This window comes from Octodon degus, unplaced genomic scaffold, assembly GCF_000260255.1.
Source record: "Octodon degus isolate 3935 unplaced genomic scaffold, OctDeg1.0 scaffold00313, whole genome shotgun sequence".
Lineage (NCBI taxonomy): Eukaryota > Metazoa > Chordata > Mammalia > Rodentia > Octodontidae > Octodon > Octodon degus.
Window position 1 is genome coordinate 629,874 of NW_004524889.1, and position 18,765 is coordinate 648,638.

Below are 18,765 nucleotides of genomic sequence, written 5' to 3' on the forward strand. Positions count from 1 at the left end.
CTATAAAGTAACCTATCATTGCTGGCTTTATAGCTAAACATTCATTTTCTAAGCATTTAGGAGCTTCCAACTTGAGAAAACTATTTCTTAGTACTTCATAACAAGACTACAGATGTGAACTGCCAAAATCTGTCTCATAAGCTTGGGATGAATTTTCAGACACACTGTTGCAAACTGTAAACTAAAAAATATTCCAAAAAGTGATCTGTAACAGAAGATACATGTAACATCCAGACAATTTTCATAATGAATACAAAGTAGAATGTGCAAAATAAAAGATATTGTCTCAGAGAAACCTCAATTATGAAGGCATAACAATCTTCCACGTGGTCAATTTAAACTTTTATGATTTTGACAAGGTACAGAAAACCAAGAAAGGATGACAATTCTTGATTAACTAAATGAGTCACAGCCCAGAATCCATTGAAAATATTTTAGTGAGTGATGTCCTACGAAACACATTCTTACTTTCCTCTAATCATCTTACTGGTACCCACAAAATGATACAGAAAAAAAAAAACCCTTTCCAACCTGTTGCATGTCAACGTGCCAACTTTGTGATCTCTCAACAGCAAGGAAGAAGTCACTATCCAACAGAGGAAATTGAGGAATACTAGTGAAAATAAAGACAAGAAGATTAGACCCTAGATTTCCAAGATAGGTCTGAGATGAGCAGCCACTGAGGTCCTTTACTAAAAGTTATTTGTACAGCAAAGTCAAAATGTGGGTACAATTTGGGTCAAACTGTCATCAAACTATAGTATTACAAGGATAGTTGCATAAGGGCCAGCGAGATAGCTCAGCAGACTAAGCACCTGCATAAGCAAGTGCAGGGACCGGGGTTAGATCTCAGGCACCACATGCCATGAAGGCCCTGCCTCCAGGGATGCTGAGCAGGCTACAGAGACCAGGGCATGGTGACGCACATCTGTAATCTCAGCACTAGAGAGGCTGAAAACAGGAAGATCAGTACGAGTCCAAGCTGCATAGTGAGACCCTGTAACAAATACATAAAAAAAAAAGTTGCCTAACTACTCACCTAATGGGGAATGAGTCATGTAGCAAGGGTTTATGAAAAGAACAAAGGTGTTTTGAGGGATAAATAGGTCCAGATGTTCTAGATACCCACCTGAGTGTCTGATGCCTAGCTGGACTTACTAGGTGCTAATGGACTTACCAGGTGGTGCTAATTAAAATATAATCTCAAATTACTGTTTATCCTTTAGAGAGACATACAGGCCTCGGCATTACATCTCTATCTTGAAGTCTGGCTTCTTCCAGGTCTACCTCTAGCGACAATGCTTATTTCTTTATTTCATGTGCTGATTTCCTTGACGTCCCAGTTCCTTTTTGACACGGTGTTAACTGCATATTGGCTATCTAACTTAGCTATCTATAATAAAAGGAGAAAAGAAAACAGAGGTTTTAAAATTGTACTTTACAAGAAAATCTGTAGCCTCAACACAAAGTTTCTCATGCCCTTTTCCCTTCAAGAAAACCCATTAAAAAAATTTATATGTCCTTTTACAATGTGCCTGTAAACCAGGTGTCTTACTTGTCCCTTTCACCTATAAATTGTGTACGTTTTATTTCTTCAAGAAGCAGTAATATTGTTTGACAGCATATCTCAAATTCAAACTTATATAGATACCTTGAAGTGCAAACAGACAAAATACATATGCTAGATCACCCACCTTGAAGAAAACCCCTTACACGTACCCAACTTAGGCTCAAAATGTGTCTCTTTCTGTCAGAGTACTGGCAGTCCACTCTTGAACAGATTCTAATAATAAACCCTTTTTATTATTAAAGAGGGTTGCAGTGTGCAGACTGATGTAATATGAATTCATTTCCCATAATAGCAGTCAATAAACCTGCAAATTTCCTTCAAAGGCCGTGATATATTTCTTACTTCAGCCTGAGAGATCTGCTCAAACTCAATCCCAAGACAGAGGTTTTATGTTAAAATAAGTTTTAAAAGTTAACTTTGTAACTCTTCATCCCTGGTTTTCTCAGAATTTGAAAGCAGATGGCAGAAAATAACAAAAAAGACAAATATTTAAATAGGAAGAAAAAGAAAAAGAATTGTACAACTATCTACATAGGCCTTCAATATCGTGGCAAGGATTGATGGTTTCAGATATTGATATTCTTAGTGCAATATTATGGTTGGGAACATGGCTCAGCAGCATTAAGTGCCTGCCTGGCAAGTGTAAAGTCCTGAGTTCAATGCCTGGTATTGGAAAAAATAAAAAAGACCTAGTGCACTATTATACACTTAAAATTTCTAAATGAGATGAAGAGGTAAACAACATAAAATGTATCTTTTCAGATGTAGCCAACTATATTATGCTAAGCAAAACATTTCAGTTTTCATTACTTAATGGTTTGGTCATATCACTGCTAATTCTTTCTCTTATCATATAATCTTTTGAAGATATGTTATTCTTATAACAGAATTATGGAATCATAAAATATTAAAGTATGTATTACTCGTTATTCAATACTGGAAATCAATTTGTTGTGATAAAGAAGCTACATTTTAAAATTTCATTAAATTTCAATCAATTTAAGTTTTAGTTTAAATAGCCACCATATGACTAGTGGCAACTATCTACAGAAGCATATCTCTATACTTTAGCCAAGAAGATGTATAAGTGACCCACATTTAAATAACAGAATAAATTAGTCTAGTCAATGATATCAAATGCAAGGGCTGGCCAAATAACTCAGCAGACTAAAGCACCTGCAAGCAGCAAGGGCCAGGGGTTCGATCCCCAGGCCTGCTGTGCCAGCCCTGCCCCCGGGGCATGCTGAGATGGCAACTGAGACTGGGCATGGTGGTGCGTGCCTGTAATCTCAGCTCTTGGGAGGCTGTAAACAGGTAGATCAGCATGAGTCTGATCTAGTAGTGAGACCCTGAACACTCTGTAGACCTTTCCCTAAAATAAAAAAAAAAAGATATGAAATGCAGTTGAAATTATCTACTAGCAGTTTTGATTATATCAAATCCTGATAGGGTTGGCCAGATAGCTCAGGGGACTAAAGTGCCTGCTTAGGCAGAGCGCAGCAGCCAGGATTTGATCCTGGGTGTGATGTGAGACTGAAAACAGGAGAATCATTATGAGTCCGACCTATGTAATGAGACCCTATAGACCCTGTACTAAATACATTTTAAAAAAAATATACACCATAAAAAGATAGGTTATAAATAAAAAATAAATCAAGACCATTACTACCGATTTCACAATTTCCTGCAACACAGGCAAGGCAAGATAGCACCCACTGCCTGTTTACATTTACACATGAAAACAGCATTCTACTTACAGCTACCTATACATACAGTGGAGGAAATCTGAAGTGACCAAAAATAAGGTAATCTACTTGCCTGGCACAAATTTATTGAGCAAATTTTCTCAGTGTGTGCTGTCTATGCAAGGTTTTATATGTTCTTCTCAAAGTCGGTTTGACTTGTCCTCTTATATATGAGTTTTCTTAAAATGCACAACAAAAGCACATTAGAATTGCAAGCAATGTTTTATACTTGCCATTGTGAAAAAAAATGTAGTTTTTTTGAAATTTCATTTTGATTTTGGAGCTCACCTACAATTTCCTCAGGTGGCCTAGCGGTACCTAACAGTTTTGGAGGCAGATAATATCATAGAAGTTTTATGTGTCTGAGTTTCATTTTACTTAAACTGCATTTATATTCTTAAATTTTATTAATTTAATTACATATTCACATGAAACTTTAAGAAAATTTCCAAGTTAAGGACCATAAAAACACCAATAATTCTAAATTTCTCTTAAAGGTAGTATTTGACACAACTACCATTGTAGTATTATAATATTGTAATCAGGATCTTGACACTGAAATAAAATATGTATATTATTTTGGTTTTACATTTCATCAGTAATTTACCAGTATTTATGAATTTTTGTTTGTACATGTGTGTAATTAGTTCTAAACCATTTTACCACCTTTCTAAGTAATGTGTCCACAGACATAGATACAATGACCTCTTCAAAGCTAGAATTCTTTATATTTATCTTTCATAAACCATATGCAATTGACTTCTAACTCATTTTCACATAGTATTGTATGTATCAATGTATCATACATCCTCTACTCATCTGTCAATGGACCCTTGATTTTTTTCTAGGTTTTGAAAATTGTGAGTAGTGGTATTGTTTCTAATGTTCAAGTTTTTTGTGAAAATTGTTTGGCTTTCTCTAAGAGAAAGCCCACAACCAAAACTGATGAGTTGTATGGTACATAAATGCTAAATTTAATAATAAAACACAAAACTGACTTATGAGTGTTGGTAAAATTTTATGTTACTATCCAAGGTTTATGACTGACCTAGTTGCTCTGTATCTTCATTAGAATTTTATTTTGTCATAATTTTTACTGTAGAAAATGATAACTTAATGTTCTTTCAACATCTGTCCATACCTTCTATTGCACCAAATTCTCAAAATAATTATGACTTAATAATATTTATATTGGCATTTTTCTTTTAGTATATCTGAATAAATTATATTCATTTTAATTTGTACTAGTACACATTTGTTATTAGTACACATTTGCATAACAAAATGTTGACATTCATGCTGGGGAATTGGTACATTATATAACACATTATAATTGTGATTTTGTCCACTAAATTTTCCCTCTACTTTCTCCCTCCATTCCTTAGTCCCATTCTGATTTTTAAAATCTCTATCTGTATTTCTTATTATTTATGTTTTATTTTGGTCCTTAATTTAACTTTTCTTTAGATTTCTCATATAATAAAAAACAAGTCATATTTATGCTTTTCTGTCTGACTCATTGTTTCTTTGCTTTTGGTCGACTAATAATTTTGCATAAATATCACATTTTTCTTTTCTGTTCATCCTTGATGGACATTTAGACTACTTCCAAGATTTAGTTATGAATTCTGTAATATTCATTTTGATACCAAGCAAAAGTTCACTTTGTATTTTCTTCTTGTGGAAAGCCTATTTCCCAAGTAATTTACATACTTTTTAGTCTGCTTGCACATGTTTTGTACATATTCCGTTACCTCCTTCTTATTCCAAGGCATCCTAAATATGCCAGTTATTTCTCAACCATTGAATCAAAGCATGCTTTTGATTCAATATTTCTGGAATCATATCTCATATAGTCACCACATATATGGCATATACATCTCTGCTTAACGCTGTGACAGGACAAGAATGTTCATCTGTGAATTTTGGTTTTTGTCTTGTGTTTGGTCTTAATTGCAATGAGCCTATCACTGAGCTCCCAGGAAAGTCCAACAGTACATTTCATATCTTGTATCTTTGCAGGCGAAACTTATTGCTCCCTGCTTTGATTCTCAATTTTGGGATAAGAGTAGTAGAGGCAGTCACCTAGACTCCTGGCTACTGTAGTTCCAGCAGTAGGTGATGTGATGCAACTAAGTTTTGATGTGTGAATCATGGTTCAAATTGGTGTGTTTTTAATCACTGTCTTGTTCTTGTGTTTATTTCTGTTCTGAATTACTATAACATAAAATTTTTCATCATTGTGTGCAGTTTATCTAATCTAAAATATTTGAATTATGGGGCAGGGGAGATGACTCAGTGGAATAAGCGCTTCAGGACCTGAGTTCAATCCCCAGTTCCGAAAAAAAAAAATTGAATTAAGGGCTGGGCAAATAGCTCAATGGATTAAAGCGCCTGCAAGCAGGCACAGGGGATTCCATCCCCAGGGCTGCTGTGCTGGCCCTACCCCCAGAGCACACTAACAGTGCAATTGAGACTGGGCGTGGTGGCACATGCCTGTAATCCCAGCTCTTTGGATGCTGTAAACAGGTGGATCACTATGAGTACAATCTAGTAGTGAGACCCTGAACATCATGTAGACATTTCCCTAAAATACAAAAAGAAAGAAAGAAAGAAAGAAAGAAAGAAAGAAAGAAAGAAAAAAGAATTTGCAGACATAGCTGAAAAGTTCAACTAAAAGCATATCATCTTTGAATAAAATATGCTTATATGACCAATATTTGATAGAAGCAATTAGAAAAGATAAGAGGTACAGACATTAAAATGCTTCATGCAAAGTTGACATTTTTTGTTAGTAAAAGAGCAAATAAAAATCAAGAAGGTTTAACTAAGGACAATGGATTAAACTTTAGGCTTGGTAAATTTGGTCATCTATGTTACACCCTTCCTTAGCTAATGAGAATATCAATAAAGCAGAAAACAAAATTATTTTAGCTTTTGCACAGAAGTCCAGACTTGGGCCCATATACCCTGAGAGTGAGCCAAAGACAATTTTAAGACTTCTTTGAAGTTCTCAATTTTTTCAGAAATTAATCAGTGGGTTGTGCAAGGACTGTAGTCACAATTTATTCAAATTTTGTGAACCACTGTTATCCATTTTAGTACATAAATTGTCCAGCTTTGAGGTTCAGTGATGTAGACAGGGTTTTTAATTCAGTATGATACAAATCCAGCAGTGATTCTTATATCGCATTTGTCAAACTGAGCCACAATTTAGAAAGATGATAGGGATATTTTAATCTTTCATTTCATATGAACTTGTAAGTTATAATAATCACTACAACTATTACCAGTTCCAAAAAATTATAACTTGCCTTTATACTCTATTCTGACTACTTAGTAATCTTCCTCTCGTTATGGAAAGTGAAGGAATTGCTTATTTATCATCTTAGTACCATGAGAATCTTGTGACATTGTTATATGAGAAAGGTATTAAGAAGAATAACTCTTTGGCTAGTAGATGGAAAGACCATTCCTTCTAGAGTAAGCATCAGGTGCAATAGCAAAGGAGGCATGAAAGGACCTGGTGTAGTTTGAAATTCTAAGATCATAGTAAAGAAAGGATCATGGGAGAGTAAGAAATGGGAAGGGTGAAGTTGAGCTATTAGAAAAGTTTTAATCTAGCAAGAAAAATGTTTGATCCTGAGAAGCATCCTAAATGAAGAAGTTTATACCTAGGATGATTGACAACGTTCTTAAAGCCTCTTTACTCAGTGCATGGTCCCTGGCCGAGAATAATAAAATCACACAGGAACTTATTAAAAGTGCATATTCTTAGTTCTGCTCTAGATATGCTGAAACACAATTTGTATTTTAACAAAAAGTATTACTTTTATATTGTGTTTATGTGTACTTAAACAAAAATGGACACCTCAACATGCGTACCTCTTGATCACTTTTTAAAATTTAATGTTCTGTGATAGGTATCTTTCTACTTTAGTACAAATTGAATTATATTATTATTCATTATAGATTGACAATATTTTACCCTCCCTGTTGGTAGATTCCACTTAGTTTAATATTTTGATATTGTAAACAACACTTTTGAGAAGTTATGTGTCGGTTACTGATTAGGACCTCTGTTGGATCTTGTTTCTCCTGAAGTGCTCTGATTCTTTTGAGTCTTGCAGCCTTAATAGACACTTTCACTGATCTTTAAACTTACTCCAACCAGTGGAAACTGCTCCACAATAGTACCTGGAAACAGTCAGACTATGGCAAAGAGAGCTGCTCCTGGGTTTATGCTTGGCATAACATATTTCCTGGAACACTGATGACGCCTGCGAGCCCAAGGTTCTACAGCTAGCCTCTGCCAGCTTCCGTACCAGTTCCGACTCGCGCAGCTTTGGCCCGAGCCACTGGAGGCGGGGCTAAGGCGCATGCGCTGAAGTACCTAACCGGCTGCGCGTGACCGTTGCCTAGCAATAGTAAACATGAAAAACTAGTTCGGGCTGGTCCCAGTTGGGCTACATTTGAAACAATTTGCTGGCTATGGAAAGGAAAGCCATGGATGTCCCGAGAGTTTCCTTCGTCCCCTGCGAAGAAGGCATTCTAAAAGCAGAAGTTCAGCTACGGGTGACCCCGTTAGAGATGAAGTTCCTTGACGCCCTGGCCGGGAAAGTGTACCGCCTCCCGATTACTATACACAATCTTGGTCGCTGGAACAAGAAAATTCGGTTTTTGGAGCCAACCAAGCCACAGGTGACTCACCACGGGGTGCTAGAAGCAGGACTTTGGAAGAGTAGGGCTCAAAAAAACGCTTCAGCCCTTGTTTGCCTCCCATTGCCTCAGGAAGTAGATTCTGGGCTCCCGAGGATGTGGGGGAAAATAGTTGAATGAAGTTTCAGGGTTTTGGTGATTTAGGAATGTGTGTGTTTTATTTTCTCTTTTTCTTGAAATTAGAATGTGGGGAGGGGAGGACGGGGCAAAGCGGATCTCTGTTTTCACCCTGATTTGGAAAGAAGGGAAGCTTTTTCAAGGCTATTCACTTGTAACAGTCCCAAATCTCTGTCTTGGCTTCATGATTAATTCTGTAGTTGCCTTGATGTACCATGAAACTACCCTTTCACACGTAAAATGTCTGAAATATTCAAGAATTGTAGCAACAATGGAAAGTTTGCTTATTTCATATTTTAACAAATATTTGTTAAGCACATATATAAAACACAGTAAGTGTACAGAATACCCATTGGATAATGCCCTGCTATCACAGAACTTAGAAACCAGTGGAGGCATTTTTGTACAAGCTCTAACCATCATGAAAATTAGGGTTCTAAGAGATTGTCCCTACTTTCTGACTTAAAGTAAATGGAATTTCATCGCTGTTTCTCATTTTAGATCATGTGTGTCAATGAATGGCTATTAGTTTGCAAGACTTTTAATATAGAAAATACTATTTTTAATATGTAAATGATGAATAGTTGAAAATGTTCAGAAGATACTAATGACAAATCTCATCAAATACACATTGGAGATATAGACAGACAGACAGATAGATTAAGAGGGCCATGAGAAAAAGTATTTTCATTTTCCTTTCTACATTTAACGTAAGGTATCATTATCTAACTTAAGCTCTCAGAAGTAAATCTTGATAAATTTATGTATATGCATATTTCCACAAAACTATGACCTGTATGAAATCATAGAATATGTTTAACAGACCAGGAGGCCATTGGTGCCCCTTCCTTACAATTGCTGGAGTAAGACCAAGATTACTTTTGCTTACTCCTGATTTTTGTATAAATGCATTAATGATTTTTGTATTTGAAGAATATTATTCAAATACAAAACTACTAGATCTAAAAGTTCTTGAATACTAAAGATCCTATAAAATTAAAAGAAAATTTTATTATTTCACTGACTTGCCACTTAATTATTAAACAAGTAAATGTATACTGGAAAATACTTTCCTTCAAAACTCAAGCTGCAGTGATTGTTAAATGTGGAAAAACTATTTTATCAATACTTAGGGAACACTTGTATGGATAGTTCCTGTACAGTAAGAAGAAAAATGATATAATTAATTCTGTTTTGTATCTAAAGTGATAACAGAACGCAATTCTGACCATCAAGTCTTTACATTGATGAGACAATAACTAGATGTGCTTTCTAATTAGAAGCTAATGTCAGTTTAACTTTTTGATGTTGTTGTTGCTACAAGATAATAATACACACTGGTGATCCTTAGTAGGCATAAAGAAAGTTACAGAAGAAATGAATTAAGGTGAAATACACTATCTTGGGAGAAATAAAATGTAAAAACAAGGTTCTATATAAAGGACTTTAGCATCATTACTTTTATAATTACTAAGAAAATGATTCCTTTAAGATACATCGAGTCATGCATATCTTAAGAATTAAGAGACATTCATCATAGAACATACTTATATAAGATATGATGGCTACATTGTTAAGTAATATAATGAGACAGGACCATCATCATATATGTGGACTATCACTTACTAAAACCCCATTGTATGGCTCATAACTGTGCTCATTTATTACCTTTGCATTGACACTATGTATTGTGTACCCATTATACACCATATACAGTGACATTTATCATCTATTGTGGATTTCTGGTAGAAAAATAAAAAGATGTAGTTCCTTTATGGAGCATAAAAATGATAGTTCTGCACTTAATTTGTAGTATTCTTTTTTTTTTTAATTTGTAATATTATCCTTCAAATTTACTGGAACCATCCCGAGAATAGTGTTTTGCTGCTGCTGTGTGGCTTCCAATTTGTTCAAAGCCGTCTATTTTTTTCTTTTTGGTGGAATCAGGGTTTGAACTCAAGCCCTTGTGCTTGCCAGGGAGGCACTTATTCCACTGAGCGATCTCCCTGGCCCTGTTCAATGCAGTCTTAAATGACTTACATTGTCCCCACTCAATTTAGACTTTACTTTTGACTCACATTTTTATTGCTTCCATTTGTAAGAATCATTTCCTTCCCAAATCCCATTTGCCTTTTAAGACTAACAAGAGGGACATTTCTCCCTACAACCTATTATCATATCATATGCAATTATTTCTACACCACTTTATACCTATTTTGTTTATTAACATTCCTTGTATTCTGGACTTTGTCTCAGTTATTCTTGGTAAATATTAGTTTTGCCTAAATAGTCAACTTATATCCTGCTAAAAGTAGCATGCAAAGCAGTTGGCACTAGAATCCTTGAATAATTAACGTCAAGATGATCTCTTTTGTTGCTGATCTATGGTGGAGGAAAAGGAGATTAAATTTACAGTTAAATAAATACGTATGTTTTGCATGATCACTTAAGTGGATTTATGCATTAGTTATTCTCTGTAGGTCCTAGTTTCTTTATCTATATACTGGAAGCCTTAACATCAACATCATAAAATATTAGAAGTATTTTAAATGAGATAATAGATGAATACATTATACATTATAAATCCTCAGCATAGATAAATTTTCTTTCTACCTTTGTGGTTTCATGGAGTTAGCAAATTTTTTTCTAGAAAAACATTGCTTTTCTTCTTTGATCTATTCTTTGCTTATCATTCTTCCAAGTTATGAAGCCCACTTTCCCAAGCATAAAATATATAAACTACTACATGCTTTCTGTGTATACTATATATATATATATATATATATATATATCACATCCATGCATATAGCCAGTAATTCTGCTAATCTATCATACAATTAGATGATTACAGTTAATAAAATGTAATATATACTTTAAAATTGTTAAAGAATTGTATATACACTTCACAAAAATTATATGTGAATTGATGCCTATCTACACTTATTTGCTTATCAGCCTCATTGGCTTATGCCAAAATGTATACATGTATTAGAATATCACATTGTGATTTATCATAAATATATGCAATATTTCGTCATTTAAACTAAAAATTAAATAAATTTCTTTTTCTTTTAGGACAGGAACAAAAAATATATTTTGATAATAATACATACTCCTGACTATGGTTGCTTCTATTACTTTCTTATAAGGAGTTAAGATGTATAATTTGCATGCTAGAGTTATAGCTCAGTGGAAGCTTAGTATTTCCTGCATTCATTTCCCAATATACCTCCCCCGCGTGTACATACACACACACACACACACACACACACACACACACACAAATTTATAATTTGATATTTGTTTCCTATTGAAGTTCAAATTGATGTTGGCCGATCTGGATAAAGAACTTGCATCTGGTCTTCAGATGACAGCTATGGTGGAATATCATCCTGATAAAGATGAAGATACTTTTGATCAACTATTCATTTTAGTGGGAAATAAAGCAATAATTGTCCCGCTAATTGGGTATGTAACTTTCATGTTTCATGCTGACATTTTTCATAGTTCTAATGTAATAAAAATTAAAATAATCTATATTTTCCTTGACTGGTGAGTATAGTTTCCTTAAAATTAAATTTAAATGATTAAAAAAAAAAACTGTAGTGTTTGTGACAAATGTAAGCCTCATTCTTTTTATTTAAATATTTTAAGCATTGATCATATGAGTGTATTGTTAAGTGAATTTTATAAGGTCTTAGACCTGTATAATTTAATTTTAAAGTACAGTATTATCATATTTACTTAAATAAATAATAGTTAAGACATGTTTGACTTAAAAATCAAAACTTTTGTTTTTAGATTTGTCAAAAAATATGAACAATCTTTGTTCTTTTTTAATATGTATATATACACACACATATTAGATAAGATAGTCATACTGTTGAGTTTTATTTCATTGAAAAAATGGTTTGTGCTTATATTGTTTGATCAATTTTTCATTCCTATGTCTTGTAATCTGAGGAACCACTTCAAATATCACAACACAATTTACTAAACATAGTTACTCCCCTACAGTCTTGTTTTAAAATTTTATACTTGGTTTTACTGTTTGTTCTTTGAAATAAAAAATAGAAAAAATGTGGAAAGTCTAATGAGTATTAAGTCACTAATTTGCAATTAATTTTGATACAAATTATTCACTTGACAGAGTGAATGATTCATTATTTCATTTTGTACTGAAAAAGTATATTTCTTTTTTTATTTTAAAAAACTTTATTATAATGTAATTTACTCATTGTAAGTGTACAATTTAATCACTTTCATACATTTCTAGTTATATGACAATTATTTTATAATTTGCAAACACTCCAACCCATTTTAATGTGTTTTTAGAAAACAATGGGCTCTGTTTACTCAAAGTTGTACAATCTACATGCCTTTATTTCTTCTTTGCTTACCATTTGAGAGACTTTTGGAGTTGAATCATAGGTTTGTGCCTAAACTAAGCTATAAACTTTACTATTTACAATATACATATCTTCTTTTTTATTAATTTTATTGAGAAACAAATAGCAATGAGACAGTTTCAAAACAGGTTAGTGCGACAGCTAAGATAATTAATACATTGCGTATTATTGTCTTTGTAGTAGTTATTCATAGTACAAGATACAGACATGATATCCTGTCCAAACACTATTAGTACAAATATTTCTTCTCATTGAATTAAGAGAAAGTAGCTGTATGTCTATCCTATTTTGTATATACAGATACAAAATGGTTCTTCATTTTTATGTCTTTTGTGGTTTAGTTTTGTCAGAAATGGGTATTCCATTGCCATTCAAATGTTATAGGTGCGTGAATTTAGCAAAATAATCCAATATAATCCAGTAGTCTATAATAGTAGTAGGTTATCCATATGACTGGCAATGTCAGAAGTTGTTGACTTGAGCCTTTTACAGCTTAGCATATTGACATGACTTTACTTTTTATATCTCATTTTTATACTTTTCTGCTGGATGATTAAGACCAAGATAAAGCAAGACCTATATAACATGAAATTTAACTTTTGTGTCTGACAAGGTTAGTCAAATCCCCTCAGAATTTATGCTGAGACCCTGTACCTCATATTGTAGATCCTTTGTCAGTGTGAGCCTTATGATGAGTCATGTCCATTGCTTGACCAATTTGCTCTCTGTGAAAGCCTGAGAGAATGTTTGCTCTCCATGTGACTCTCCTTAGGCACATTATACGTTGTTGCTCACTTTTCTCTCTGGCCCCATTTGGGACACCACTGAGTTACAGGAAGTCACAGTACAGGTTCTCTAATGTGCTGGGTCCTCGTTGACCTTCAGTGGCTATCGTCAAAATGTTGCTGTCCTTGCAGCTGTTCATTTTCCTCTAATTGCTTGGTCTGCAAACTTAAGTCATTAACCCTCCAGAAGAGAGGCTTAGTGATATTATTACACTATAACATAGGCAGCTGAGCTTAACCTCACTATCTGTCTGAATATCAAACAACGTGGACATAACATGGAACAGGTCTTTTCCATCATGTATTGATATGTTCAATTTTAAATCTCTACAGAATGTGAAGAAAATAGAAAAAAAAAGTAAAAAAAAATAGGTGAAAAAGTGTATTTCTGTTAATTGTAAAGATACTACCAAATTTAATAAAACTTATAATGATTTATATGTATACATACATTCATAATCTTTTTCTTTCCTTCATGTAAAATGTGATTTTATAGAGGTTATATTTTGGTCTGTGTTTATCCACTAGCTAGAGTTAATATTGGAATATTGTCTACTTATTATATGTGTTTGACATATGCTTTTTTATAATTTTCTACTTTTTAAAATTTATATAAATTAATTTATAGTAATAGTTTGATTTTTCATATTATTGAGAATTTCTGATTTCATACACCATCCAACTCTGCATAGGAATCAAGATACTTGGCACATGATAAGAAAGCTGTTAACCTATCTACAAATATTTAATTTACTTTTTAAATTTAAGTAGGACCTTTTTAGTCTCTTTTACACTTTGACATCTCCTATTACTGTATCACTCAGATTTTCTTGTTTCAATGAATATGCAGATCAGACCTGAATATTTTTTGCCCTTGAATACAGAGATTTCATCGTGTTACTGTAATGTATATCTTCTCTCATCAGCAGTGCATTTCTTCCCAGAGTTGCAACATAAATACAGCACTTCTTCCTTTCTGTGTTATGGACAAGGCAGAAGGAAGGGTGTGTGTTTATGTGTGTGTGTGTGTGTGTGTGTGTGTGTGTGTGTGTGTAAAAGAGAGAGAGAGAAATTGTTAATATGCCATTTTATTTTTATTTGATATAACTGAGATTTTACATGCAAATAAGGTTAATGTATGATACTTTTTAACCTATAAATGACTATCCAAACATCAACTAAATGTATCCTCATGAAATGTATAAGATGATAATTAATTTTTATATCATGTATGGAAACATGCTACATGTATATTATAGTGACTACTTTAGAATAGAGATACATGAAAAATCAATTGTATAATTCTGTACTTAGATATTGTTTTATACCAAAAATTACATGTTACAGCCTTAGTCCTCTTATCATATTTTAAATCATTCAAACTATTTTACTTTATTAAGGTCAGTTCCACTTTTTTCAGAAGTATCAAAAATACATCAAGAGAAGATTTCTAAAAAAAAATTTCAAATGCTTTTTAGGTAACCCAAATATTTAAATAAGTATACAGCTTATCAAACTTAACTTCTTACAAGTGAATACCATGCATAAATTTAAATTTCTTTGTTGAAAATATAGTTCACTTTTTCATATCTTTCTTTCCCTAAATCCTTTTATTAATAACTATGATCAGTAAATTTTTTTAGGAAATATCATTGCCTAAATTGCCTTTTAAGGTGGTAAAATTATCTATATATGTCCCTCTGGATTTAAGTAAAGAGCTATTCTGTTTATTACAATTAACTATATGGACCTTTATTAATTTTCTCAGGTTGATTCCGTGTTGTGCATTGGAAATTGAGTCAGTAGTTGATTTTGGCATATTAGTTTCGAATAGTAAAGTACATTCTAAAGAGATTAATATTAAAAACCATGGCACACTTCCAGGTAAGTGCTTGCAATTGTATAAATTCACTTACAGTTTTAGATGAAATTTTCATTTTAAATATGCACATTGCATTATTAATAGATAAACTGTTTGATTTAATAATCTATCTCTTATTTAAAATAGCTTAAGACCAAAGATCATTAAAAATGTGTGTCTGAAAAGAACAGTTAACACAATAATAAAGGAAAAGTACATCTATCTACTTATGATCCTGATTAGCATAACTGATTCTCAGATGAAGGGTGATCTCCATGTGGATAGGAGTTAAGATGGTGCCATAGAAGTGGCATTGTTTATATAGCTACCTAAAAACAGAATTAGGGCATGATGCTTTCTTAGTTGTGTGATATGGTACAAATTTCTTCAAGGATGTTGAAGTTGAGAAATTGTATTTATCAACTAGGATTTTTTTTCAACGAGGATTAATAAAATGTATGATGTCTGTCTCATGTACACACTTAGAGCTGTACATGGTACCTGCCTTATCAGAGCACACGATAAATGTTTGTCCTCTTTCTCTCTCATAGTCAAGATTGAATTCACATCATAGTGTCTAAAAGACGTTTAGCAATTTTTTTCCTGAAAGAATAAATGTTTCTATTTTCCCCAGATTCTCTTCTGAAGACTGGAATTCTAGTGATTGTTACTGTGGGCTAAGTTTCCATAAAAGTGTGTGTGTGTGTGTGTGTGTGTGTGTGTGTGTGTGTATGCATCATACAAACTATTGATGACATAGTGTGTGTGTGTGTGTGTGTGAGTGTGCATCATACAAACTATTGATGACATAGTATTTTCTCTTTCTAAAACATCTAAAGAGGGGCGGGGGAGATGGCTCAGTAGAATAAGTGCTTGCCTGGCAAGCTCAAGGCCTGAGTTCAATCCCCAGTTCTGCAAAATAAATAAATAAATAAATAAAATATCTAAAGATGAGATATGTGTATGTACAAATTACCCAATCTTAAGGTAATTAGTACATATCACTTGATACAAATACAATCTCTCAATCATGTACCAGTGTGACATATCTGTAATTCTTCAAAGCCTTAGTAACAATAATAGAAGCTTTTATTCTAAAATATCACCAAATTTTATAATTTGTATAAAACAAATATGAATTTCATTAAATACATAATATTACTTAATACAATAAAAGAAATAAAATGAAGGTACCTATCTGGGTCCACATAGTTAGAAAGAAATAATCTATATTGTTACTAAGTGTTATTGTATTTTATGAACATGCAGTATTTGTACTAACTTGGTTAGATGTGTTTTAATTGAATACTGTGAAATATTGATTGCTCTTACCTTACAAACTGAAACAAACCTCATCTATCAGAACAACTATTTGACTTTTGACAAATAACTGAACATTTCTAAGCATCTATTTTCTTATTTGTAAAATGAAGATGAATTACTGGATGTTTATTGAATGATATCATTATTTAATTGCATAGATATGCAGTTTATTAGCATAATTTTTGAACATTGCAAGTAGGTAATATCTTTAACTGTTGATGAATGTTAAATTCTAAAACTAAGCTCACATTTTTAGAGTGAACTAAGTATCTATCCCTGATTGAGAATCTGAATGCAACATTGTAAGAGTAGATGCAACTTGAGTACATACTCATAAGTGAAGTAAATCAGACTCATATGTGTAAATGTCATATTGTTTCCCTGGTGTGAGAAACTGAAAGGGTAAGTAAGCTCTAAAATGTACAATAGATATTGTGAAATGGGAAGAGATTTTTTTCAAAGGAAAAAGGAACAAGGATGGGTGAAAGGAGAAAGGAGTAGGGAAAATGAAAAAAACTGGAAGTCAGTATTAGTGTCTTTTGTTCATTACAAAAGAAGGCTTCTTTGTGCTAATGTCAACTAGAGAAATTTTTATGTGCATATCTAGTACCCTGAGGAACCACTTTGAAGGCAACAACGTGTAATGTATTAGCTATGGTTTTTGTTCTATTATTTTGAAATTTTATTTTACCTTTTCTCCAATAAAATAAAAATAGAGTTTATATGAAAACTATCACCTTTACTCTACTTAGGTATGTTTAATGTGGAATACCAGGGCCAGTTGCCTATTAACATTTCTCCAGCCTGTTTTGCTGTGAGTCCTCAGTCTTCTATGATGATTAAAGTAGATTTCTGTGCAGATCAATCTAGACTTGTAAATGAAATGGTAAGGTAAGTGTATATTTATGCTTCTTAATTCTCATATGATTCTCTTTCCTTTTCCACCCTTCAAATACACCCTCATTTATATATTAGTTGCTTTTTCTTTTATTTAGTATTCACTCTTCAAGATGGTACTATTTTCCAAGTACAGTATCAAACATGGGAAGAACTAGTGTCTGGGCATATGAACATAAAATAGGAGCCTCTAGGTTGGATTTTGTGGAGGTAAGGGAGAGACCAGGGGAGCACTCTATTAATAAGGTAACATACATATGAGTGATGTGATTGAGTGTGTTTGTCTGTCTAGGTGTAGAGGAAGTGAATACATTGATGGAAATGAGTTTATAGGAGTTACTTCAGGCAGAGCAAGCAGTATAATTGAAATATTGACAGTTTTTTGTTTTTTTTTTTTTTTTTTTGTGGAACCGGGGATTGAACTAAGGCCCTTGCACTTGACAGGGAAGTGCTTATTCTACTGAGCCATCTCTCTGGCCCCAATACTGACAGTTTTATATATTGAGGGATCTGAGACAATACAAAATTAAACAGAAATGCTGAGTGATGCAAAATGGAAAGATGATTTGGGGAAGGAGAGGGAATGTAGTGGTCTTCTAACTGTGGAAAACTTGTTATACCCAGCTGAATTGAACTAGCGTGGTGCTGGGTGTGGGAAGTCAACATCAGGGTTGTTGCCAGCAGCGTAAGAGAGAACAGAGAAGATGTCAAGACTTTGTTAGGGAAGCTGTTTGGAGAAGCTGTTGGAGCTTTTGGAAGCTACTGGTTGTCTTGGGCTGTTGTGCTGGAAGCCCTTGTCATGCTGGCTTACCTGATGAACTTGGCAGTTCTTTTCTGAGGAAGAGCTTGGGCCCTCATCACTGAGAATGGCTGCAGTTCATTTTGGCTTAGCTCTGGCCCTCATCTTAAGCATTGTTTCCTGGCTCCAGAGGGGAAGATGGTGCACTGACCAGTCTCGTGGAGAAGCTTGTCACATGGGCTTTATTGATGGGAACTCAGCTTTACGCATCGCTGGAGCAGCTGGGGACCTCACTGTTGCTGAGAATGGCTGTAGTACCTTTGCAGGAGTTCTGGTTCTTACCTTGAGCTTTGCTTCTTGGCTCTAGTTCAGATCCCTCAGCTTGCTAACACAAATGCTTCATCCCGCCAGCACAGACTTTATAGTTTCCACCACTGACCTTTGGGACCTTCCAACACAGATCCGTGAAACAGGCCTGCTTGAGACTTTGTCATGGGCTGTAGGTCTCCAATTAGACTTGTGGGAGACATTGTTATGAGCCCTAGGGTTTCAGGTGGACTTATGAAGGATATTAGTATCCAGGCCCACAGCTGGATTTTT

The 18,765-nt window shown here is 33.8% G+C and overlaps 1 protein-coding gene across 1 annotated transcript in view; it reads left to right on the plus strand.

Annotated features, from left to right (window-relative positions):
* The first annotated feature begins 7,814 nt into the window (after nt 1-7,814).
* Nucleotides 7,815-18,765, plus strand: part of Cfap47 (cilia and flagella associated protein 47) — a 529,200-nt gene continuing 518,249 nt past the window's right edge. The window contains exons 1-4 of the mRNA XM_023707817.1: nt 7,815-8,016; nt 11,468-11,619; nt 15,114-15,229; nt 17,282-17,420. Of these exons, the coding sequence (XP_023563585.1) occupies nt 7,822-8,016; nt 11,468-11,619; nt 15,114-15,229; nt 17,282-17,420 (602 nt within the window). The 5' untranslated portion in view covers nt 7,815-7,821. The remainder of the gene's footprint in view (nt 8,017-11,467; nt 11,620-15,113; nt 15,230-17,281; nt 17,421-18,765) is intronic.